At 36.6% G+C, this 27514-nt stretch overlaps 1 protein-coding gene across 13 annotated transcripts in view; it reads left to right on the top strand.

Annotated features, from left to right (window-relative positions):
• PKP4 (plakophilin 4) overlaps window positions 1-27514 on the top strand; it is a 228486-nt gene that overhangs the window by 143802 nt on the left and 57170 nt on the right. For 9 of the 13 annotated variants that reach the window (XM_050751612.1, XM_050751607.1, XM_050751611.1 and 6 more), the window contains 3 exons: window positions 5610-5644; window positions 23846-23977; window positions 24087-24277. In XM_050751612.1, the coding sequence (XP_050607569.1) occupies window positions 5610-5644; window positions 23846-23977; window positions 24087-24277 (358 nt within the window). The remainder of the gene's footprint in view (window positions 1-5609; window positions 5645-23845; window positions 23978-24086; window positions 24278-27514) is intronic. The other 4 variants (XM_050751610.1, XM_050751609.1, XM_050751614.1 and 1 more) reach the window with 1 other exon arrangement.

Raw genomic sequence — 27514 nt, 5'->3', positions numbered from 1 at the left:
CCGGCTTCTAACAATGGCTGGCACTCAATAAATGGTCAACGGATATTTGTTGAATGAATCCATGTGATGTATGCATATATGCAATAAACATCTTTTCTATGAGATACAAAGAGCCCAAATCGGGAGGAAATGGTCTCTTCTGCAGAATGATTGAAACAGTTTCTAAAATTATGTAGCATTAGTCTTTAAAACAGCAACCCAAAAAGTTAAGATCAGCTATGATCTATTTAAGCATCCTACTCAACACCAGTTCCTGGTTAGATGCAAGTAGAATTAATATACTGTATTTACTCTCAAGAAGGCTGCAGTCTGGTAGTAGAAACAGGTAGGTAAACAAATACTATGGTTACATTGTGAAAAGTGCAAAAATACAGATAAATTATTGAGTACATTCACAACAAAAAGGAGGAGGTGACCAACTCTCCTCAGGTAATTCTTGAAGGATGATGGGTGGTCACCAGAGAGAAGGCTGTAGATGGTACATAGTCCAGAGAGTGGTACACACCCATGCTCCATTCATAAATAAAACAATTTCTAGGATAATTTGAGTTATCCCTTCTAATTAATACTGAGTCAAATTTAATTTGTTATTGACTGTGGTTTATTTTTTCAGCTATTAATGATTTATATTGATATATAAATATACATGTATGTGTAAAATCTCTTGACACAATTATTTTTGTTTATTTATTTATTTTTTTTGAAACAGGGTCTCTGTTGCCCAGGCTGGAGTGCAGTGGCACAATCACAGCTCACTGCAGCCTTGCTTGCCTTGAGCCTTGCTGTCAGGCTCAAGCAATCTTCCCACCTCAGCCTCCCAAGTAGCTGAGACTACAGGCACATGTCACCATGCCCGGCTATTTTTTTTTAAAACTTTTTTGTAGAGATAGGGTCTCACTTTGTTGCCCCAGCTGGTCTCAAACATCTGGGGTAAGCAGTCCTCCCACCTTAGCCTCCCAGAGTGGTGGGATTATAGGTGTGAGCTACCGTGCCCAGCCTGATTTTTTTTAAATAAAGCAGTAAATTTTGCAATTTGACCATATTCTAATTTCAGGCTAAGAACTGGTTCTTTTTCAGAAAGGAGTAACCCTTGGATCTTGTCCTAATTCAATATGTCTTGCTAAGAGACTAGTAACAGTAGCTTGTGTATACTTGTGATAAAATGAGCCCTACCTAGACCTGAAAGAAGGTGAGGGAAGTGACATGGCAGAATTACCATGTGGCTCCATCCAGTTCTCTACTGTCCCTTCTCCTAGCGTTTACCTACTGGTATCCACTAAAGCAGGGTTGCTCACATCAGACAGAAGAATTAAGTAAAACATTTTTTTTTAATATTCCTGTTATTATAGAAGGTGATACAAAGTGAAGGTAAACTTTAGAGCATTCTGTTTCATGGATATATAAACAAGTTATATGGCACCTGCATGTGCCATTCTAGAATTTGAGTAATTCTGAAAGAATTTTCAGGCTGTATTCCTGCATGTTCTGCCCTAAAAATAGCAGTGAAAGTGTGAAACAGTATGGTGTGTGAGGCAACTGCAAGCAGTCAGAAGTGCTTCGAATGTAGGTTTGTGTGGGAAAGGGCACACTAGAAGGAGCCAGGTGGTGCAGGGCCTTCTGTGCCATCTGAGATGTTTGCATTTTATCCTGTATGGATCTGCTGTGCATTAGGAGCAGAAGAATGACATCAGAGGTGAGTGTTTGAAAAAAATCACAGTAGTAGCAGCGTAGAAGAGAGCCTGCCAGGATGAGAAGTAAGACCAGTCAGGAGAGAGACTGAAGGACCCAGCCAAAAGAGGATAAAGACCAGAACTATGTCAGTGGTAGTAGAGATTAATTCAAAATGAGTAATGGCCATGTGTCAGATACTGCCTTAGGCTCTGGCCATTGTCTGTAAACAAGGCCAACTCCCATACCCTCATGGAGCTTACACACTAGTGGGAAGAACAAACAGTAAAATTACTCCCTACTCTTCAGTTTCAGTGACTAGGTGGGAATCACTAAGCAGGAGTCAGTTTAGAGGGAAATAATTTCAATACGTTGAATCTGATCTGTGTTATATATCCAGTATGCAGTTGGAAATAGTCTGCAGTTATGAGTCTTGGGCCCTTTTCAGAGGGCTAGTTTGTCTTTGTTAGTTTTAGGATAACATCAGTCAGGATTTTTGGTTGCAAACAATAGAATCTTCTCTGGCTTATGTAAGCAGAAAAGGAACTTTTTAAGAGCTATTGGGTGTCAACTCATGGAGTCTCTAGGAAGGCCAGGGAGCCAGAATCTGAATCTGGGTTTCCAGGAGCAGTACCTACTGCCACCACTGTATCCACCACAAATGCTCAGGACCACTCTATCTCCACATGTGGCTTCTTGTGGACTCTCACTTACTGGCCTGCCTCTGGCTGCAGGGGATTATGAGCAGGTAATTTTCTGAGTCCTAATATGGAAAACAGCAAAATAAGGAGAGTTTTCAAAGTTGATATTGCACAGCCATTAATGTCCAACAAAGATATTTTGCCTCCATTTGCATCTGAATGAAAAAAATTAATTTCAGGAGTGTGTAGAATTTTATAGTGATCTACAACATATTTTCATGTAATATGATGAGGGCACATTGTCTTCCTATAAACAAAACTGATTTTTTGCATTAAAATGAATTGTTAATTTGGTAATAAATTTGCTTTTGATTGATGTTCACCATCTGACCGGACAGCCCCAAGGTTATTAGTGGATTTCATTCTAAATGATTATTATTAAGTTATTAACATATTACATTATGAATATATCTTCCCATTGAAACAAAGTTATCATGGGTGACTCAGTTCCTGTATGTATTTTAAAATGTGTTTCACATTCCAGTGGAAGCTCCTAGAACGCAAGCTGCTTGGCATCTTCAGAAGAGAAGTGAAAGGGAACCGGGATGGAGTCATTTGTGGGCACAGTGCCTGCAGACACATTGTAGGCATTCAGTATAAGTTGGGGAAGTGTTTCTAGGAATAGATGGTTGGAGGGAGAGAAGGAGGAAATAAGCCTATGTTTCTAACGTGAAGCTGCCTGTGATTGTTCTAATAAACATGGGTTTATTAGAACAATTGCATTTGGTGGTTTAAAACAGCCTTTCAAAATTCCATGTGTTTTGTTGTCCAATCCCTGAGTCCCAAAGTAGTGAACAATTTGAGAATCATTTGAAGTAATTCAGAAAGAAAATAGGCTGTTACGAATAACATGTAATGACCAGTTATTTCTCAGAATTATAGAAGTTAGTGTGAAATTAGTTGGGCTGAATACATGATCTTCAAAATACACCATGGAACTTTTTATTTTTAATTTTCTTTATTAGCTTGTTTTTCTAATGATTTATATATTCTACCTTAAATAGAGAAGGGAATATTCATGTTAACCGAGGCTTCCCATTGCCTTCACCTAGGAATACCTATTATATTTTGGTAACCAAAGGTTCTTTCAGCAGCAGAAACGCTGTCTGCTTGATTGCTACACAACGAGGCTACTGGAACTTCCTACCTAGACTCAGGGAGAATAAGTTGACTTGCTTATACTAGGTAATACCTGGTAATTTATATAATCCTGACCTTTCAAAACAATAAAGAACTTGATTTTTTCACAATTTAATTAAGCATCTGCTGTGTGCTGGGCAAATGCTAGGCACTTGGTATAAAGAGATGAGCAAAACAGCCACAGCCCTTGCTCCATTTGAGCAATTATCTGAAATTATATTCTGTGACTTACAATTTTGAGGATAAAAAGTCTTATATTTCATTAAAGTTTATATAAGTTTCAAACTCAGAAGATAAAACTTCCTTAATATTCCCAAGAAACTTGAGGTATACTAAACATTTCTGGATGGCAGTTTCATTTACCATGTGTTTTAATGTTGACATATAATATGATGCTTTTGAGGAAACACAGTTGGGTAATGTCAATCTCAGTGCTTAGAAAACTAGTTTAGATAATACAATTAAATAACAAAAACAGATTGAGAAGAAATTGAAATTCAGTGTGCAAAACCACTTTTGGAGTCTCAAGACAGTGATGGCCTACCCTTAGGAGCAAGACAAATGTCTCATTCCTGATATTTGACCAAGTTTTCACTTTTTCCTATCAGTCTACTTTGAAATCAGCTAAGGGTATTTCAGATAAAGGAATATCACAGAGCCCTGGAGGAGATTAGCATTAACTGGTTGACTCCACTTGCTGGGAACATGTCCCCCTGCTTGCAGCTCATTCAAGGTCCTGGAATGTGAACTGTTTCTCCTGTGATGGAAAAAAGGCAAATCACACACAAAATTGAAGTTCAGGGAGTTTCTATGGAATCTAGGGTTTTCAACCAGCAAGTTTCATAACCACATAATGACTTGGGGAAAGTATCAAGGGGGTAATAAGAACTTAAAATCTTAGAAATACAGCACTAAAAGGGCTGTTCTTCCCCTGCTCCACGTTCTTTGTTTTGCAAAATGTTTCCTTAAGCCCGGAGTCACACTCCTTTTTCTATAAATTTAATAAGCACTCAAAAAATACCATGAATATATGTCCTTTTTCTGGTTTTTTAAAAGGAAAAAAAGTACAAATGATTAAAAAGAAAAAAATATATAATGGCTGTACTCATGGATATAACTGCTAGCACATTGGTTTTTATTTTTCTAGACTTCTAGTCATATTGTCTATGTGTCTATATGTGTTTAATGCAAAAATGGGATCACAAGCTGTTCTGCCAGGTAGCACGGTTATATGGTGCGCGAGTTTGGAATCTGACTGTCCTGGGTGTGGTTCCAGCTCTTCGAATTACCAGCATATGTTTCTTTATCTGTAAGATAACAATGAGGATGTACCTGTTCACAAGATTGTGATAAATAATATGAAGGAGATCATATGTGAAATGCTTAATCTAGCATTTAATAAATGCTTAATAATCCATTATTTTGTTCCTGCATTCTGCCGCACTGTCCCTATAACACCATGATTTCCTGTATTGATTGGGGCAAGAGGGGTGGCAACCGGGGATGCAGTGATATGTTTTTATGCACAAATTTTTTAAATGCACACTCTAATAACCAAGGAAAATACATAGCTGTCACTTTATCCTGGCTTATAGGACCTTATATTTTTGATATAAAGTTCTGTGTTTTAAATTTTATAAGGCAACATTCAATTCAAAAGTGGCCTCGGTAAATTTTGTCTCTGTTATATGTTTTGTCTCTGTTCTAATTGCCACTTTTGAAAATAAGTAAAATAAACTGTTTAACAGCCTTTTTGGTTCCTTTTCATATATATGATACATATGTAGTTTTCATATTATCACAAAAAAACTGTAGTACATCATGTAAGTACTGTGAATATCATACAGTTGTGCTGTTTTGTCTTCAAGTAGAATTTTATGTCATTTTATAATTTGCCTTAATTTCCAAATAGAAACAATTTTTGTTCCCATTTTAAATACTATCTAAAAATTAGCTTAGATAAGTTTAAATTTTATTTAAGGTTTTTATGCTTTTGTATAATTTAATGTGGAAATTAAATGTTAATATGCAAAACAGGTCCCAAGCTAAATTTTGTGACAAAATAAATAAATGTTTCATTTTTTCCTTCTTTTTCTTTAGCTCAACTGAGAAGTCATTTCCTTGGAGAGCAACAGGTATGTTTTTTATTATATAAGAGTTATGTTTGATAAACACAAATTACATAGCCTACTCTCTTAATTTACTATTTCTTGGTGAAATAAGCCAAGCAAAGCCTTTAATAGTGACAATATTGAGCTATGTTGCTTTGGAATAGTAGTTCTTAATATGCTTAAGTTTTTAGTATAATTGAGTAAATTTGTATATGTCAACTGTAATGAAAAAGCATTGAACAGCAGTATTTTTAATATCAACCCCATATCTGAAAATTTCCTTTTCCATCATAAGAAAACACAGGGCTGACCTCAAAAAAAGTTATTATATAATGGAGAAAGCTGCTAATTATACAAGTTGGGTCTTTCACTGTGTTTATCATACTCAGAGAAAAGATGCTTGAAGTTTTCATTTTTTTAATGTATCCGCATGTTTCTAATAGTGTGGTAGCTTTTCATGTAGTCTATCTTTTCTTTTTAACCTAAATTCACCACATAGAAAGGATGAATTACATTAAGGAGACTGTCTGCCACTTACACAAATCATTGATGTCTTCATACCCAGCCTTCACTCAGTAAATGTTTATTGAGCATTCACATCATGTACCGGATGCTGTGCACATTGCTGGGCAGTGATGGGCATAACACACACTTGTCCCTGTCCCCTTCCCCCATGGAGCTTACATTGTAAATAGTAATGTGAACAATGTTGTAATGCTGGAATAGGCATTGATATGTAAATACTTTGGCCCTTTTCAAACAAGACTTGAATTGAGGAAGACTTAGATAACCAAATGCCCAGTATCTGAGTTTATCTACACCTGGTGCCAGGATTCTGGTGTTCCTTATAGTGCATACAAGACACTTGACTGTCATACAAAGAAGTTATTTCCCCCCCAAAAAAGGTGTTAACTCAAACTGTTAATGAGGCAGAAACATGTGAAAAGCTACCTAACAGTAAGACTTCTAAACAACAATTTAATACAAGGCAAGACACACCTTGAAATAATATGTGGTTGACTGCCAAGTAAGTATTATGTGGGAAATATTGATGTAAGTGGACAAGCCACATCTGAGATGGCAGAGGAGATGGTCTTGCAGCCTTGGGCTTGATGGACCACTCTGGAGAGGGCATTGTCACTGGGCAAGAGAAGAGACAACACAAGTGTCAGGGGAAGGGAACATGTAAAACTGGTTTGGGAGGTGGTAAGATGTGCAAAGGCAGAGGGCTGAACTGGCTGAAATTACAGAGATCTGTAAGTTCCAGGGACTTGATACTCTCTCTGTGGGGAGACACTAAAAATCCTTGAGGCAAAATGTCATATTATTTAAACATTTCTCAGAAGAAACAGCAGAGCTGTGAACTGGTGGGAGGAAAAATTAGTGACAAGATAGACCAATTGAAAGCTTATTGCAGAATTTGGTGTGTGAGATCATCTAGGCGATTCATAGGGATTTAGAGGCTGGTGTGATGGTGAGGTGGGTACGCAATAACTGTGAGGTTTTGTGTTTGGGAGGATGATACAGTTAAAACAATTAGGAGTGTCAAAATGGAGAGCCAGTTTTAGTGGGGGTGCTCTGGACCACAGTGTGAGATGTGTTGGATTTGAGATGATGAAAGGGCAGCAAGTGACACCACTCAATAAGCATTTAGAAATGTGATTACTAGAGAAAGCCCTTATTCAAATGTGAAGAAAACACTTCTGTTAAACCAATAGGTCCATGCATATTAATACTTTATTATGTGGTTCAGACATGTGGGCCAGAGTGCTATGGATAAAGGACAACTGAGTTAGAGAAAGCGTGCCTGAAACCTAGGAGAGCAGCCTATGCCAGGAGAAAGCTGCTGCTTTTTATTCTTGGGAGGTAATGAGAGAGTGATCTGAAATCTGACCAGGGCGGACAAAGGGAGTCAGTTGAGATACGGTGTTATTTCCCCCACTTTGTCACAGCATTTAAGGTGGTTACTGAGAGCCGGAGCCGTGTCTGCTCTGTTCAACAAAGCATTCCAAGGGCCTTGTGGATGGTAGACCCTAGATAATTCACCACCTGAGCGAATGACTACTGTATACATGAATGAATAGTAAATGCTTCTTTACACTGTCCTAGGAATATTTAGTGTGCATATATTAGCTTCACAACCAAATTCTAAGCCCTTGAAAAGTGTCTCTTTTTTCTCTCCTACTTCATCCCTAGAAAATGCCCAACCTTTAGAAGGTATTAAAAATATACCTAATGCCCCATCTCTACTAAAAATACAAAAAATTAGCCAGGTGCGGTGGTGGGCGCCTGTAGTCCCAGCTACTCGGGAGGCTGAGGCAGGAGAATGGCATGAACCCGGGAGGTGGAGCTTGCAGTGAGCCAAGATTGCGCCACTGCACTCCAGCCTGGGCGACAGAGCAAGACTCCGTCTCAAAAAAAAAAAAAAAAAAAAATATATATATATATATATACACACATACACACACACACACACACACACACACATACCTAATGAGTAAATGAGATGAATATTTTCATTTAGTAACAAAATCTGTATTTTGAAAAAATACATACACAAGGAAGTTATGTTTTCAAAAATGACCAGAATTATTTTTGATTCATAACTTGACTCGCAATGCCTTAAAACCTTTATAGCCTAGCAGGACGTTAGTACAGTATTGCAGGTTTGTCTTTTTTATGGCAAATTTGGCACACATGCATTTGAACTTAATTCTTTTTGTTTCTCTTAACAGCCTTTTCTTTATGTATAATATACAAATTTCTTTATTATAATAGCTTTATTGAGAGGTAATTCATACTATATAGTTTACCCACTTATAGAAGACTCTTAAGTGTTTTTTAATATATTCTGAGTTGTGCGTCTATCACCACAATCAATTTTAGAACATTTTCATCACCCCTAAAAGAAACCAGTGTGCCAGTTAGCAGTCACCCATTTTACCCCCAAACTTACCAGTCTTAGGCAACCACTACTCTATTATACTTTCTTTCTTTATGGATTTGCCTATTCTAGACATTTCAGTTGAATAGAATCATACATGTGGTCCTTGTGGCTGGTTCCTTTCACTTGGCATGATTTTTTCAAGGTTCATCCTTATCGTAGCATGTGACAGTAGTTTATTCCTTTTTCTGGCTGAATAATATTTCATTTATTGATTCATCAATTGGTGGACATTTAGGTCTTCCTACTTTTGGCTGTTATGAATAATGCTTTTATGACCATTTACATAAAATTTTTGAATATATGTTTTCAATTCTCTTAAGTATAAACCTGTTAGTGGAATTGCTAGGTCACATGGTAACTCTGTGTTTAACCTGTTAAGCAACTACCAGATTATTTCCCAGAGTGGCTGTACCATTTAACATTTCCACCAGTTAAAAATAACAGTTCTGCAGGAGAATGGCGTGAACCCGGGAGGCGGAGCTTGCAGTGAGCAGAGATAGCGCCACTGCACTCCAGCCTGGGCAACAGAGCGAGACTCCGTCTCAAAAATAAAATAACAGTTCTGACTTCTCCACATCCTCTCAAACACTTGTTATTATCTTTTTGATTATAGCTATCCTAGTGGGTGTGAAGTAATATCTCATTGTGGTTTTGAATTAAATTTCCCTGACAGCAAATACTCCTTTTTTGGGGGTAGAGGAGGTTAATTGTTAGTTTTAGTTATTCAAGCAGTGGTGAATAATATAGAGCTTGTTGTATTTTAACTTTACCAACTGCTTTCATCTCTGCTTTCTTTTTCACTTTGTAAACATAATTTTTCTCCTGGTTCTAAGTGTAATATATACTCATCAAAAGATATTTGGAAAATATTTAAAAAGTACAAAAAGTGGATAAAATTACTTATAATCAAACTCATCACTTAGCCTTTCTGTACATTTCTGTGTTACATGCAGTTTTTTTTACCTTTTCAGTGAAAATTCTTCAAATTCATCTTTAAGACTACATAATTATTTCTGAAATATTTATTGAGACAAACACTTGTCTAGCACGTAATTGTCAATGTTTAAAGCAAACATCCTTGCCCTCTGAAGAACTTCAGGTTTAATGAAGGTGAACTATAGTGGAGATGTATAACTATATTCACTTACAGTTGGGGGATAGGGGAATTCTATAAGGGAAAATCGTATATACCATATTTACCCATATCTCTAGTATCGGACATTCAGGTTTTTTCTTATTTTTTACTATTTTAAATAACAGTGTGGTAACCATCCCTGTATATAAAATTATATCGTCACCTTTTGATTTGCCTTAGGCTAGAATTTCAGGAAGAAATTTATTTAAAGTACGTGAATATTTTAATGCTTTTGCTATATGTAATCAAGTTGCTTTCCTGAAAGATTGTATTAATTTTCCCTCCCTCCAGGTGTATGGGATTGATCTTCTCATATTGCCACATTAGTGTCATCATTTGTATTTCTAATTATCTGGAGAATATAGAAGTACAATATAGATTGCCCTTTTCTATTGGGGAATTAGTGTTTGATGGATAAGAGTTCTTTGTAACCCAGAGATAATAGGTGTATTTATTAGCCACGGTTCAGTTGGGAAAACAGAACCCATGCCAGGTAGTTCAACATATGGAATTTGATACAGAAAATGTACAGTTATGAAAGTGTGGGTTGGAAGATTTGAGTGATTAAACAGGATGATGAAGCACCCAAGAGATAATGATGCCAGGAAGCTGCTATCATCCCTAGGACTACAAAGGCAAAGGGGTAGGTAGGTGGTTTTGTCAGAGTCCTAGAGCTGGAGCAGTCGTAGGGGCTTCGGATCGGGAGATTTCCAGCATTAGTTGGAACCAGGAAGGAGATGCCACCCCTGCCAGAAATGTTGTTTAAAATAGAGCCAGAGAAATACCCTGATTTCCCCATGCAATTTTTCTCCTAACCCTCACCAGTCTGTACACTGGCTGAACTGAGCTGGAGAGGGCATTTGTAGATTTTTAATTACCAAAAGCCCAGCAGACCCTGCATATAATCATGTGTTGATTTACAGCCTAGAGAGAATGAATTTAGATTATGAAGACACATTATAGTGGATGAAATAGCTAGGGCCTTGGCATCCTTTCTACTGCTTCCCCATTGCTTAAGTCATTTGACTACAATCTTCAGGATTTTTATCATGGCCAAGTAACAAATATGAGTACAAAAAAATAGAAAAAACCAATAAGACCTACTATTTGGTAGCACAACAGGGTGACTATAATCAATAATTTAATTGTACATTTCAAAATAACTATAATTAGATTGTTTATAACGCAAAGGATAAATGCTTAAGGGGATAGATACACTATTCTCCATGATGTGATTATTATGCATTGCATGCCTGTATCAAAACACTTAATATACCTTATAAACATATATACCCTCACTGTACCCACAAAAATTTAAAATTAAAAAATTAAGAGAAAACCATATATACTATTATGTGCTTAGTATTTTCCTTTACATTAAAGTTTTCAAATCTTTTTTTTACTTTTCTAGTAGGCTGAGCAATCAGCTGTTAAATATAAAAATATATATAATACACAAGCGAATGTATTAAATGATTTAAATTGAATACATAATAATTAAGTGTTGTCCAAATAGCTCCTCAAGTACTTTAGTGTTAGGCAGATACTAACTCAGTGGCTCATCTCCCTTCGCCACAGGTGTGTCCATAATTCACACTTAATAACTGCATAGTTCCTTATTTTTCTCAGAGCACACTCTTTACTAAAACTCATATTCAAGCCTAGTAGTTACATTTACTTATGTTTTTTTCCTTTGATGGGAAGGAGGAAGAGTATTAACTTCTAAACATGGCAATCACAACTGGTATTTACTTTCTCATATTTTAATTGTATAATGTTGTGGTTTTTCTTAAGTTTACCCACTTTTCAGCTATATTTATGACATTTAAATTGTAACCATGGCAATAAGCTATAGTTAGAAGAGGAGAAAATTGAAAATTTATGAATAAAAGAGTAAAATCTTATTTTGTTCATATTTCCTTTCTTTTTTTTTTTTTTGAGAAGGAGTCTTGCTCTGTTGCCAAAGCCGAAGTTCAGTGGCACCACTGCAACCGCCACCTCCTGGGTTCAAGAGATTCTTCTGTCTCTGCCTCCCGAGTAGCTGGAATTACAAGTGTGCACCACCACACTCGGCTAATTTTTGTATTTTTTTTTTTTTAATTGGAGATGGGGTTTTGCCATATTGGCCAGGCTGGTCTTGAACTCCTAACCTCAGGTGATCCACCAACTCTGCCTCCCAAAGTGCTGGGATTACAGGCATGAGCCACTGCACCGGCCCATATTTCCTTTTCTAGTAACTATAGATGATCTTTATAACTTTGAGTATATATTAATAATTGGGATAAAACAGCACTGTCGCTGCTGCTTTTTCTATAAATTTTGACACTTTTTTTTTTCTTTGCTGCTTTGGCCGCAAAGATACTGAACATAGTATGAAAATCATCTATTTTAGAATTAGGCAGCCCTACTCAGCATAAATGAGGAGTGGCTTAAATGTGAAAAATATTTAAAAGACCTTCAGTCCACTTAGTCTTTGGCTGGGTCTTGACAAAAGCAAATCTTTATTCGTTTTCTGGTTTCCTATACAACATTTCACAATAGTGAAATAGAAAGTCCTCATTTGTCCTCATTTATTTTTATACTTTGCATGTTTACTTGCGGACACTTTCTCTACCTTTTCTCTTAAGTTTTACAAATTGACTTGAAAAGCTTAGCTCTTTAAAAGCCTTTCAGCAATAGGTGTATTGTTAGAGATGCAAGGGTTTGATCACTGCTTAGGAGCGATCCCTGCCTACTCAGATGTTTTCAGGATGTTACATTCTGTTGAAATGTGGTAAACTGGAACCAGCTGCTGAATTGGATTTTCAATAGCTAACCTACTGCAGCACCATTTTCTAAGGAAGAGCTTAGGATGCCCTAGGCAGAAAAGATTTTCATTTCACTTTCATTTCATTTGATTGAGGAGACTCTAGCTTGCTTGTTTGTGTGTTTATTACTGGGGGAGGGGGGCGGAAGTTAAGGGGGGTAGGACGTTTGAAAACAGAAAGCCCAAGTTTCTGAAGTATGGGAGTGGAGAGAGATACTACCCAAAGAATGAGGAAGAGCTGCCCATTCTGCCAAACATTTTTATTTTCTCAGGTCTTTAAACTTCTTCCCTAGAAGTAATAAAGTTGTTTTGGAGCATTTATGCTTTATGATTATCTTGACTTTTGCCCTTTCTCTTCATTATTCTGTACCTCTAGCTTACCAGTGTTACATATTTGCATTCTAAAAATATAAATGCACATCTTTTGTGTTTTTTTATGAGGAGCAGTTTATGTTTCAGCTTTGTCTTTTCTTGCATGTCTTATAACCTTGTATATTCTGCTAAAACATTCCGAGAGAATGTTATGTTAGTGTTCCCTTCTGTTTCCATAATATTAGTGTGTCTGTTTTTCCATTGTTCACTTCTTCACATCTCTAAATATACAATCTATGTGTGCCGTCAAAATTTGAGGTAACTTGTCAGAACATATATAATACAATAAAAAATAAACATAAAAATCACAGAAAATATATACTAGAATAATAGGTAAAGGGTGACGAAAGTGAGAATGCATATATAATCATAATTCTTCATGAGGGAGAATACTATACAGAATCTTTTTCTTTAAATCCTTTGAATGTACCTCTTTTTTAAGAAAAACACCAACTCAGTAATAAAAATAGCTACACGCAGTATATGCTACCCATCAGAAAGAATCCATAGATTGAAGCCATGGATTGAAATTTTTGGTCAAAGCAGTCATTGGTTGTTACTTAGGTCCCCCAGTCTCATTCCGTGAAATGAATTTTGCTACAAGTCACAATATCATAGTTTTTCTGTTTGCGAGAAAAAAAAATTACTAGAGTTTAGGTGGTTGCCAACTTGAGTAGATCTGTATAAAATGCAGGGGAGGAGAATCGGCTTCAGAATTCAGCCTCCCTCTGCCCCAGCTCTTCCTAGCACATTAGACCAGGAGCAGCCCATCTTACAGAGCTGGAATGTGCTGCTCTGTCCCCACCAGCCAGTCAGCCAAGCTTATTCTTTTTAACACTGCTGTGTTCCTAGAAAAAGAAAGTGTTCAAGAAATCGGTGGATGTTATGTAGGTGATAAAGAATTGGTACTCATGGATAAGAAATTAGAGGCCAAAAAAGATTGGAATCTCTACCAAAACAAGTGAGAGAAATTTTCTGGTTGACTCAGAAGGCATTAAGGGGTTAATAGATTTGGATGAACAGTAGAGAAAATAGTAACAATTCTAGGCAGTTAGGAGTGTTGATGTTAGTATATATGGAAGGGAAGAAAAAAGACCATAGTAAAATAGGAAGTTTAAAACTGATTCCATAACTTCACAGTGCTACATCATTTATTGTGTAACATGTATTGAAGTGGTATGATTTTAACATACTATTGATTTAAATCATTACTGTGTGGAATACTGGCATTAGTTAATGTTTACTACTAAATTTAAGACTGTAGGAGCTAGGCTGTGCATTTTGTTTGTGTATTTAAATTTTGTTTCTAAAATGTATGGATACAAGTTTCTTCCACTGGGATGAGCTTTAAAAAAAAGAAAGAAAAAGCCATCAATACTGAAAATAAATGACAAAAGAGAAAGTAGACCTAAGTCAATTTATCTTTTCTTTTTCCTCTATCTGGTACAAGTAATTTACAACACAAAAATTCATCAGCACATCATGAGATAAGAAGTTGACTTAAATGGAAACACTTTATGCCTCAGTAGAAATGTATTGAATTTATAAAGGAGATACAGTAGGAAGTGAGTATTGTATTGTACATGTTCATAAACAGAATATTAGATCAGCAGTCATGTATAAAGGACTATTGAGGATTTTGGACGCCATCATTTATTGTAGCCATAAACTTTACAAATGACAAAACTTTATCATATATTTCTTCCTGTTTCTCTTCTAAATACAAGGATGATAAGAATTTCGCTTAAAATCAGCTGTAGAGTACGAGTTTCTCTCCCTTATTTTTTGCACGTCCATTTTAGCCACACAGGCATGACTGCCTTCTTTCCAACTGCAGTGTGATAGCTTCCTGATTGCCACTGTAAAAGCTCTTCTTAACTTACTGTTTTAAGATGAAAATAAGATATGCTTCTTTAAAAAAAAAAAAAAAAAAAAAAGTCTAGAAGAATCTGAATAAAAGGTAGAAATTTCCTTCATTCCAACATGTTCCCATACCATGACCACCACACCTACACAACTAACTATACACAGACACAACGTATAGGAAAAAGTCTGGAATAATGAAACAGCCCAGACTGTTACCTGTGTTTGTATGTATGTCGAAGTATCCACACACATTGGAGTTGTTTGTTTTGGTTTAACACAAATAAAGATACACTCTATGTTGTTCTGTGACCTTTAAGTTTTTCCCCTAACATTACAAAATAATGGATGTGTTTCTATGTCAGTATATAAAGCCCTATTTCTTTTTAATGGCTAAATAGTATCCATCGTTTGAAAATTTATATAACCAGTTTCTTATCAGTGAACATTTTGTTTTTTCCAGTTTTCTACTTTGTCAGACAATGGCAAAGATTCTTTCTGCACACATATGAGTGTCTCTGATAGGATTTCTGTAACTGAAACTTCCTGGACAAGGGTGTTTACATTTTAATTTTGGCAAATATTGTCAATTTGCCCACCAGAAAGCTTAAGAATTTATGCTCCTGCTGATAGCACCTGGTAGTCCTAGCTGCACTTACTATGTTACCAGAGTACAGGAATGTAAATCTTCATGAATACTTAAAATTTTAATAAGTTACTAGGCTTTAACAAAAACATTTGTTTCAAATTTCTCTATATCATAAAACTTAGGAACAGATTGAATGAAGTAAGATAATTTTTAAATATCATTATTAACTATTCATTAAATCATAACACTCCATGGAAACTTGAGCATACCCCTGACCATCATGTTAATTAACTCGTTCTCATGGAGATTGGAGATCAGCATGACCTTAGAATTTAGTAAAATTCTAAGTTTCCTGTCAATTTGGCTTTCTTCTGTCTTCGTAGCTGGCTCAAAATGATCAGATACATTTTTCTATCATGAAAAATGCAACAACCACTACCAAATCAAGCAAAAACAAACGTTTAAAAAATCACCGTTAGATGTAATTGTGGGTGCCAACAACTCACTCCTGAGGTTCCTACACACTGCTGCACTGTAGAGTCACCTGTGGAGCTACTAAAATCTTGATGCCCAAGCATCACCCCTACACAATTCAGTTCAAAAGTCTGAGCTGGGAACCAGGCGTCAGTGGGGTTTAACGAGTCCCCAGGTGACTCCAGTGTGCACAGTTTGAGAACCACTGCTTTATTCTAAAACCTAGTCATTAAAAAGAAGAATTAAACATTTATCCTACCTGTCCTGTTCATATTTCAGGATAACTAAATAATTCTAGCTATTATGTAAAATATTCCAAAAGAATTCCTGCTGATAAATGTAGAAAGAATAATAAAATTAGAAAAATCACCAGTTTGCAAGCCCTCATGAAATAAGTCAAGCAAAAATTGTCAATGGATGCGGAAACCTCTTAAGTTCCCAACCCTAGCTGTGCATTAGAATCACCCTGGGAGTTTTTAAAAATTCCGGTATTCAGAATACAGCTTAGACTGATTGAACTGGAATATGTGAGTGTGGGACTTGGACAGCAGTAGTGTTAAAATTCCACCCAATTTTCAATGCAGGTGATTGCATTTTGCAACCAAGGTTGAGAACCATTGCATTAGGAGACAGGTTGGTGGTAAACTTGACAGAAGGATTAAGCTGCCACTACCTGCATTGCCTGATAGATCTTAGCAACCCTGAAAGTTGTGATATGAAAGGTGTCATGTACATGGCACCATTCATAAAGTATGCTACCCACAAAGGCTTGACCTGAAAGCTTTTAGCTATAACCTTCTGCTTAAAGAAATAGTGTATTTAGAGGAATAAGTAAATTACATGAGAAAACCATCAGACAAATTCAGGATGTGGAACAACTTAAAAGTGTATTGCTGCAGTTTCCTCAGTGCATCAAAAACATGAAAATGAAGGAATGGGTGCCCCTTTCTAAATTGAGGGACTTAAATAACAATTGTACTCAAATGCAATCAGTAAACCTTATTTCAGCCTGACTAGTACAAGCCAACTGAAGAAGCACATTCCAAGACATCTGAAAACTTTGAATTTGAACTCACTATATGGCATTATGGAATAATTATGGTTTTATGAAGTCCTTATTTTTTAGAGATACAAACGGAAATTTTTAGCGTTGAAATGATCCAATGTGAGAGATTTGTTTTGAAATTATATAACAAAGGAAAAAGATAATGGAAAAAAAGTATGCATAATGCTGATAACTGTTAAACCTGGAATACATTATACTTTTTCTTTCTACCTTTATATATGTTTAAAACTTTAAAAAATTAAATACCAATGCTTTAAACAAAAGTTTTGAAATATGAGGTTAAAAATGGTGTGCTGGAGTGACATGGTAAAGCCAGCAAAATTTTGACCGTATTCTGAAGGTCAGCCCTGACATAAATGGTATGAAGAAGCCAACTATGAAATGGATGCATGAGTTTCCCAGCCAGTGCATATTATTTAATTTGTAGTTTCCAAATATTTGGGATTTTGTGAAATGAATTTTTATTGAACAAATTACCTATATTATACAGAAGATCAGCCTTTCAAGTTTAGAACCATAGATGTCTCAATATGTTTGTCATGGGCCACCACCAAATAAGAGTATTAGATTTTGCCTTAGCAAACTTACACATAATATATGAACAGATCCCCAAAAGCACATTATATGAAAATCAAGTATCCAGTTTTAGCCTTTAATATTTCATGTTTGATGTAAACATGCCAAATATTTAAACTGCCTCGTGCTTTTAGTGATATGTGAAGAAATGTGCTACTAACTATCTAAAATAAAATAGAAATTGTCAAGTCTGAAAACCCTTCTTTTTCTATTACTACCTCCTCAAAACACAGAGCCTTCGTTCCTCAATTTATAACTGTTGCTTTGGGACACATCTGAAAGTCACCCTCTATAATTTCACGTTTCATTCTTATGACAAAGTTAGTCTGCATGTGGCTTTATCTTAGTATATTTTACCAAAGAAAAAAAAAGATAACTAGTGGAAAAATATAGAAGATCTTATTTCAAAAGAATCGTTTCTTTCTTTTTGATAGTGACTATCATCCTTTATAGGTTTGTGTTTTTAAAAAGGCTTTTTTGGTTTTTAACAAAAGGAATCTTACTTTGTATCTCCCACTGACAGATATTCCCATTTCTATATTTGGTAACTTTTTTTTTCCCAAAGAGAATAAAAAGTGTCTTTGAAAAATATTGTAGGGTGATTTTTGAGCACTTAGTTGTATTTTCCATAAGCTGACTTTTTACATTACAACAGATCCCTTACTTATCCCTTCTTCAGCTTTCCTTGATAGGAAGCGAGACCCCCTCAGCCATTTATGAAGCCCGTTAAACTCAGTATTGGGCAAGTTATGTCTTGTTCATTTCATTTTGTATTTATAATCCTTAATTCCTTGTTGTTTTTCTTGTTTTCTTTTTATAGGTGTAAAGTATAAATTTTTATAGTAGGTGTGACATCTGTATTTTAATTAGTATCCAGACTGAAAATACTTAACATTCATTTTTATATGACTGTTAGTAGAAATTTCTCTTCAGTTTATTTTTTGTAAAATTTATTTTTAATGGTTTTATATTCTTGGACAGAATTTATATATGACCAGGAGATCTCTTTTAGTTTAGGCATTGTGGAAATCACTATGATACCAGTTTATGCATTCACAAAATTTGCTTATACTATAGATTTGAATCCAGGCAGTCAAGCTTTACAGTGAATTTCAAGGCAGACTAGTTGATGCTTAAAGCAGAGTTTAAAATGAAGTAGAAGATACTTCATTAATGGTTTCCATTTTCCAAGACCTTTTATGCAACACTTTTTAGACGGGTAAAATTTTTAGAGCCATTGCCTTATTAATATTGAAAAGATAATATAAATATGCACAAGACCCAAGAATCTAGAAATACTTAAGAACCAGACCAGAAATAGTTTCAAGAAACATGGTCTTTCTGCCTTATGTCTTTACTTCCACTAAAATCCAACTTTTAAATGATATCTTATGTATATAGTAGCTTATATTTGAGTCAGCAAACTCCAAGTATGTGTAATATTCTTAAAATATCTGTCAACTTGTATTTTCTCCTGTGGAGGAAGGAATACTATTGGTGCTTCATGTTTCCATCACCCTGAAACAACGTTTCTCACTCTGAAACAGGGTTTCCCAGTGGCCTTATTCCCTCTGATGATAAGCTTGCCTGCTATAGAAATAAATCTTGTATGTCACAGAAGGTATAAAGAGGAGAAATCTTTTTGGTGCCACCACCCATGTTCTCTTCCAGAATTTGGCTTTACTTTTTTGCCATAGGAGGCACTGGACGATTTTTGCACCTCTGTGGAAAGTAGACTCCCTTGTAAGCCTGTGATCCTACAGGAAAGGAGAGCCCTGTAACCAGACAGGAAGTTGAGTCCATGTAACACAGCATTTTCTACTCTTTTTTTCCACAAAATGTTGCCCCTCTGCGTATGACAGCCTAACCTCAGCTCACAGGCCAGAGAGTTGGAAGAAACCATCAAGGAGAGTATCATCTGCCTTAACATCGGGTGCTATTGCCGTCCCAAGAGTCCTGCCGGAACTCACACTACACATTCTTTATGTAAGGGCAAACCCCTAAATACCACAGCAACTCAGAACAGACTCAAGCAAGGAGAACCTATCATGAGGTTCCAGTGTGCTGGACTATGAAAGACTAGTCACAGGGTTGTCTATACTAAAAATCTCCTTACTGATCTCTCAGTTCCTGTTTCCATGGTGATTTTACACACACTACAGACCTTCCTCCTTTCATACAGCAAGACATAGATTAACAAAGCAGAACCATTTTAATAATTTCAGGTTCATTAGAGAGGCCTTAGACTCTTTTACTAAGCATATCTTCATACACACTCTGTATATTTGGGGATGTACATTATAAAAAAGATAAAATATCTCACTTTGTATTCCATCTTTTACCATGAGCTTAATGAGGTGGATGATATACCAGATTTTCGTAGCCCTACAGTGTTATTGTCCCTTACCCACTAGTATTTTTTATAGATGCACCATAACACTTTTTCTAATTATATATTTTTAAATATTAGAGCACTCAAATGAAATGTAATAGACAAGAAGGCCCATGATTCCAATAATTTTGCAGTCTTTGGCACAAATGGAAATTTCATTCTACCTTGAAGCTTGTTCAATTTCTCTGTCTTTAGATATACATTTTCTTCAAAGATGCTAATTTGATGTTTGAAAGTTCCCCATAGTATATTTCTGGTGTCCCAGAAAACATGTTTGTGATTTTTTTTTTTTTTTAAGCAACACATGTTGTTCAGTACACTGATTAAAGAAGTAACATTCACATGCTGTTTGCCATTTTTACTTATAAAAATGTCTCTTGATTTCTTATTCTGATTGTGCTAAATTGTAATATGCCAACTATTTAATTATAGGTTACAGCATTCATCATGAAATGGTTAACTGCATACGATATGCCTCTGTGTTTCTCTAGTGAATTTGACTAACATCTTTCATTCCACATAGCAGAGGTTTTTAAAATTCATTCATCTTAAAGTAAGATTGTTTAAATAATACATAATTGGTAAATGTGAACCCTACCATACTACAGTGAGGAATACTTTATCCAGTAAAATTAGAAGATGTGTTTTCTGTTTACCTGAGATATGATGTCTGTGCATACATAGGTTTGTGCATGTATATAGATAATTTGTGGATTACAAGTTTTCAAAGAAACAAAATAGTAACACTATTTTGAAAACCATTTACATTTCTTTTCATAAATCAGAATAGATTTCAGGATACTTTGATCTCTGCAGCTATTCTTCATTATTGTTGGGCTCTGCTAAGGAAACAGAAAAATAACTGGATGGCCGAGCACAGTGGCTCATGCCTGTAATCCCAGCACTTTGAGAGGCCAAGATGGGCAGATCACTTAGGGTCAGGAGTTTGAGACCAGCATGGCCAACATAGTGAAACCCCGTCTTTACTAAAAATACAGAAATTAGCTGGGCATGGTAGAACACACCCGTAATCCCAGCTACTCAAGAGGCTGAGGCATGAGAATCACTTGAGCCCAGAGGTTACAGTGAGCCAAGATCGTGCCACTGCATTCCAGCCTGTGTGACAGAGACTCCGTCTCAAAAAAAAAGAAAAAGAAAAAGAAAAAATAACTGAAGACCTTATTTATAGTATAGAAGTTGATTGCTTTATAGTTCATATTAAATAAATCTTTTATTAACTCTTACTTTTATATTTACTTAAAGATAGGTCACAAAACCTAAGTCCTGTCCTTTAAACCCAGTTCCTTAGATTTTCAAATTGGATTCTGGGCACCTGAGAATTTTGTATTTTAGTGTTCTAGTTAGCATCTCAGTGTCCTTTTCTATATTCTGTTTTCTAGGGTGGTGCATTAAAAAATATATGAAACAGAGTCAGGTCATAATATTTAAAAGCAATATGGCTCTTATATTACTTTTGGAATAATTTTGTATTGTTTAAGATACTAATTTCGTGAAGTTTTATTAGGGCAACCAGTATGGAATCACATATCTCATGATTCGTGCTTTCTCTGAGGTTATTTATTTTAAATAGCTTCTCATAAGGAAGAGTTTAAATGAGCAAGATTGTTACATGGTTTCTGGGAATATGTTTCATTGAGTGGAAAGACACAATTGCTGAGCTACAGTTTTTAGGGTATATGTTCCTCTTTTTCGTTTTTTTTTTTTTTTTTTTTTTAAGCTCTGAATAGCTTTCTTTAAAAAGTGGGTGGGCAGCTTACATAAAATTTTAATGGTTTTGGTTTCCATGGTGAAAAATGTTGAGACCCTGATACTACATGCCACCTAGTGTTTCTAAACCAAAAGCTTTAAAATATTAGTGTCCCAGATTTTACCTTACATTTAACTAACGCTGAGAACTATCTGAACATCTTTTTTTTCCAAGACAGTACATTTTTCCATGTATGTGAAGCCTTGAGGCTACCACAGTGGTACTTTTTATCTGTAGTTTGTTGCTAGTTCATATTTGCTTTCCCAGGGTTCCATTCCTGATGGAACAAAGGTTGATTGTTGCATAGCTCTGATTTCAGGCCAGTACCTGTGCAGCTATTCCCAGCTATTCCAATTCCTTAGCATTTTACTTAATCCTTAGCAAAACTCCTTTGAGAATTACTGTATAAGAATGTTTAGAACTCTGGAAACTCATGATAGAAGCTGTACAAATGAAGCAGAGCACTTTATGGTATTGTCAGCCTGACAGTGACTCAGCTCACGTTTCAACGTGTACCAGGGAAACCATATACAATCTTTAATCTTTGCTGAAATTCCAAACTTAAGCAATCAGAACTGTCACAGAATTCTACCACATAGAAGCATTCTGTCAAATAATATAGCAGGAGGCAGGTCGTTAAAAACCTATACTAAGAATGTCAGCTAATCTTTCCAGAGGCTAGGAAACAAAATCTTGAATTGAATCTGACATCAAGTTAAAGGTTTATAATGCACTGGGATTTCCCACTTCTCCCTTAAACCTTGTATTCACGTTCTAAAGCAGCTTAATCAACAGTCCCTAAAAATTTTACTTTGCTTTATATAGCCAAACTTCATTGAACACAGTAAGGTAAAGCCACAGTGCAATGCCAGGCATGAGTCAGCACTCAGTAAAAGGAAGCTGCTGCTGTTACTAGGAGTTTGCTTGTTCAACAAATATTTACTGAGCACCTACTGAGTACTCTGCACCATCCTAGACACTGAGGATATAACAAACCAGATAAAAGTCTGTCTGCCCTTGTGCAGCTTATATTCTAGTGGGGAGAGATGGTGATAAGTGTGATACAGAAAGGAAAAGCTGGCCTCCTGTGGTAAATGAATGCTACTTAGATGTTACTTCCTTTAGGAAAATTTTCCTAAGCTCCATTCCCCCAGACACACACACACACACACACACACACACACACACACACACCCCCATATCTTCTCTCATAACTGCATAGGGCCTGGTGTGTAGTAGTACCCAGAGGGAGAAAGGGAGGGAGGAAAGGAGGTAGACATTTAAATCTTTAGGATTGTATGTTAAACTCCGAATGTGATAAGAATTAAATTAAATTAATTAAAATCTTTGAAGTGAGAGTGAAGCAGCATTTCTGAAAAAAAGTTTGTTAATATAAGGGTTAAATGCGAGGAAGAAATGGCTTGTATTGAAGTCCATTGGAAAATAGGAAAATATATTTTGAAGATATTAGAGAAAGAAGGACATACGGGAATTAAACTGGGAAGAGGCAGCATGATCTATGCCACCTAAGTTTACAGCATAAAAAACAGAAGTTTGAATGGGGTTTGTTTTTTTCAAGTTCAAGATGGCAAATGGTACTGTTAAATTAAAGGAGATAATGGAAGAGATGGGTTTGGCTGGAAGAAACAATGATTAGGTTAGGCTTGCCCATATTCCTTTAAAAAAGACTAAAGGAATAAAATAAGCAGATGAACAAGGAAGTTTTCATTGCTTGGCAATTCTAAAACTTTGTATAGAGTTCCTTTGACTGTAGGTGACATGAAATATAACATAAAATGTGCTCTACCTTCAGAGGCTTCATCACCAAGCTCAATAATATGAATGTTGTGTAATTTTTCATTTTTAATTGTTCATAAGATGGAGGACCCTTCTTAAAATACTTGGTCTCCATTCTCAGTCTTTTAATCCCTTGGAGGAAGGTGTCTGAGATGTCAGTTTTCCAAGGGGAACAGGATCAGTTTTCAGATTTTGACTTAATATTGAGACTCATAATCATAACAAACAACATTTATGAAATTCAGCAAAATATATTAATGAAGTATAAGTTTATGGAACACATTCATATAGTTAAGAGTCAAATGTGCTGTGTAATCTGAAAATACAGCCTTGGATTAGCATATAGATTCTAAGATGCTATTGACAAATATTTGAACCTTTTTTAGCAAGCTTTTATGTAATATTACTATGTTTAGCTGTTTAAACTTTTCTTCTTACAGATGTGCCAAATACTGGTGTAAGCAAACCTAAAGTTTCTGACGCTGTCCATCCCAACAACTATCTCATCAGGACAGAGCCAGAACAAGGAACCCTCTATTCACCAGAACAGACATCTCTTCATGAAAGTGAGGGTCTGTTGTGTTATCTTTTAAGTATTGGAATTGCTTTTAAGATTTTATTCTTGAAAGCGAGTGTCAGAAGTGTGTATAATAAAGATATTTCTTGGTTTCATTCTCACAGGATCATTGGGTAACTCAAGAAGTTCAACACAAATGAATTCTTATTCTGACAGTGGATACCAGGAAGCAGGGAGTTTCCACAACAGCCAGAACGTGAGCAAGGCAGACAACAGACAGCAGCATTCATTCATAGGATCAACTAACAACCATGTGGTGAGGAATTCAAGAGCTGAAGGACAAACACTGGTTCAGGTAAGCTGAACACATCAAGATCTCTGCAAAGAAATACCCTGCGGCCGGGCGCAGTGGCTCACGCCTGTAATCCCTGCATTTTGGGAGGCCGAGGCGGGTGGATCACCTGAGGTCAGGAGTTCAAGACCAGTCTGACCAACATGGTGAAACCCCATCTCTACTAAAAATACAAAAATGAGCCGGGCGTGGTGGCGGGCGCCTGTAATCTCAGCTATTTGGGAGGCTGAGGCAGGAGAATCACTTGAGCCCGGGAGGCGGAGGTTGCAGTGAGCCGAGATCGCACCACTGCACTCCAGCCTGGGCGACAGAGCGAGACTCCGTCTCAAAACCAAAAAGAAAAAAAAAAAAAAAAAAAGAAATACCCTCCTAGTTGAAGATCTGTTATAGGTATTTCTTATTAGAAATCAATATGTATAATTTTTGTAGAATGGATAAAATAGTAAAATCATTTTATTGTATTTGAGATACAATGTTAAATGTATTTGTTTCTATGAGTTAGCTCCCACTGATGAATTCTGATTAGTTCCTGGACACAGTAGAGTAATTCTTCTGGAAACAACAAGTTTGGCATGAGAAGAGTCTAAGGGGAATGTAAGAGGGTTGGATGGAATGTTTTGGTCCCTGAGTGGTTATGAGTTCCTAAAAATACTGGGGCTAAAATATGCTCTAAAAAGCTCCAGAGGGCAGGGTGCTATTCCCACACCTACATAAAATGGGATTTGCCCATTCTAACCAAAGACTATTACCATCATCACTGGAATTATTCTCTAAAAGTACATTTCTTTTCTTTTACTAGAATAGAGATATTCCTGCTTAAAGAAAGGTATTGTATAGAAACATATCCATTCTGTTAAGTGAGGGTTCTCTAACTTGATAGCAAAAAATATATATTGCATGTGTATTTCTAAAAACTCTTTAGCTCCTTTCTCTTTACCACTGTATTCACATCAGTCCACCAACATGTCCCAGGATTCAGAGAGGCAATAGGAGTCCTGCATGGTGGTAACCAGTGAGGATAACTATCTGTGCCAGTACCCCAAAATCCCCAGTGCTTGCTTTGGAGCTGAAAAGTAGCAAGATAATCAAATAAGTTAGGAGGACACTGTGCTGCTTCTACTGCAATACAGGAAGCTCTACAGGTACACAGCAGTGGGTCACAGTTCCCAGTGCCCACAGAGATACATAATACAACTTTGTCACTTTTGCTGAGCAATTCAGGAGAAATTTCAAAGTCATTTAAAACATGTTTGTATTAAACACAAATATAGCACATGAATTTTTCAAGCTAAAATGGGAAATCTTGTGCATGTGGCAAGCGACTGCAGGCTGCACCCCCGGTCCTCAGATTATACATTTACTCCTTTGCTGTTGGGGATGCTTTGGTGGAAAAATTTGAGAAGCTCTGGACTAAATGCTAATGGGAGTTCATCTGCTTAGGTGAATTTCTATGTCAGCGGGTCTGAAATCACACTTTTCAAAAGTAGTGTATCTATATAAATTCTATTGCCCTTCGTAGTGGTCATGTAAACACTCCTTTCTTTAAGAGTAAGTTGATTTTCTCACTAGAGCTAAAGAATTGTTTGCAAGGGGGCATCTGAGACTTAATTTGCATGTAGTCTAGGCAACACATTTCCTAGTTGTCTGGACCAACTATCACTTCATTTTGGTAGTTGCAAGTCATGTGGGATTCTCTTTGCATTTTGTTAGCACTATTACCACCCAATCATGCTTTTTTTTTTTTCTTAATTGATAGAGACAAGGTCTCACTCTGTCACCCAGGCTGGAGTGCAATATGGCACAATCATAGCTCACTATAGTCTCAATTCCCTGGGCTCAAGCAGTCTTTCTGACTCAGCCTCCTGGAGTAGCTAAGACTGCAGGAACATGCCACCATGCCCAGCTAATTTGTTTGTTTTTTGTAGAGGCTGGGCCTCACTATGTTGCCCTGGCTGGTGTTGAACTCCTGGCCTCAAGCAATCCTCCCTCCTCAGTCTCCCAATGTGTTGGGATTACAGGGGTCAGCCACCACACCCAACCCCAATCATGCTTGTTAACTTTCTAGCTATCTGCTGATTTTTAAACCCCATCTTCTTTGCCTTGTTGTTTGTTTACCATCCTCTTTCCTCCCCATGTCTTCTCCACTGCTTATTGCCTTCCCAAAATTGTTGAACTTGAGCACACAGTGAGGTCTTACTGCAAGTGTTTCAGCCAGCCCAGTTGCATTCGACGCCTGGAGGCAGAGCAGACATCCTCGTATGACCTCTAAGGGTATACAAGCCCTCATCTGATCCCCACTTCTTTCCTTACTTCCCGAACTAAAAGTGGTTGTGGGTTGTCATCCTAAAAGTGATGACAACTAGACTCTAGCAACCACTACAGAGGTAACAGAGCAGCCTGGTCCTGAGCTTCTAACCTGGAGCCCTAATGTCTGTTTTTATTTCTCAGTTGGCTCTCCTTTTTCCCATACCTGTTCCCCTTGGGCCCCTTCTCCAGCCCAACCATTCCTTTTTATTGTTGCACAGCATCAAAAACAGTGTCCAGCACCTGCTGTAATTGCAGGAATCAACAGATTCATAGTAGGATCAGCCATGGCAGAAATGTTCATTTTCCAACCTAGTCTTTTCCAGCTGGCTAGGCCAAGAACCCAACAGAGGCTTTGACCATTCCTCCTGCTGGAATAGATTTGGGGGTGCCTTTTTTTTTTTCACATCTCTTTAAATCCACCAACTAAAGCTAAGAACTCATAGATTGGAAGAGGTAAAAAGAAATGGCTAAAGTGAGGAGAAGCTATGCTTGATCTAAAGGAATCAACAAATTTGCCTAGAGCACCTGTGTAGCCAAGCTGTTCCCCGAAGTAAATTCACAGTGGAGAGCGCCAGACCCACACTTGATCCAAATGTTCATTTATTCCACAATGAAAGAACCTGTTCCTTTTGTTAATGGGACCAACCCATAAAAAAAAACAATGATAAATATTCCACTAGCTACATTTAGACTGATATATTCAAATTATATTCAGATTTTTGTTTTACATAAATGTATTGCCTTGGCCAAACTTTGCCTCACAGGGAGTGAAGTAAGTACATTGTTCCGGTGCCCCTTCACGCTCATGAATTACTTGTAACACTTAGAATAAAACATTTTATGTGCTGTGAACAACGCATGGGCAATAGTTAAAAATGTAAAGATAAAAAGGAGTAGTAAATGTCTTCAGATCTCTTTTTACGGGTTAATTTT

Source organism: Macaca thibetana, chromosome 12, assembly GCF_024542745.1.
Source record: "Macaca thibetana thibetana isolate TM-01 chromosome 12, ASM2454274v1, whole genome shotgun sequence".
In the NCBI taxonomy this organism is placed as follows: domain Eukaryota; kingdom Metazoa; phylum Chordata; class Mammalia; order Primates; family Cercopithecidae; genus Macaca; species Macaca thibetana.
The sequence above is the reverse complement of the archived record's forward strand: the minus strand, read 5'-3'. Positions and strand labels throughout refer to the sequence as shown.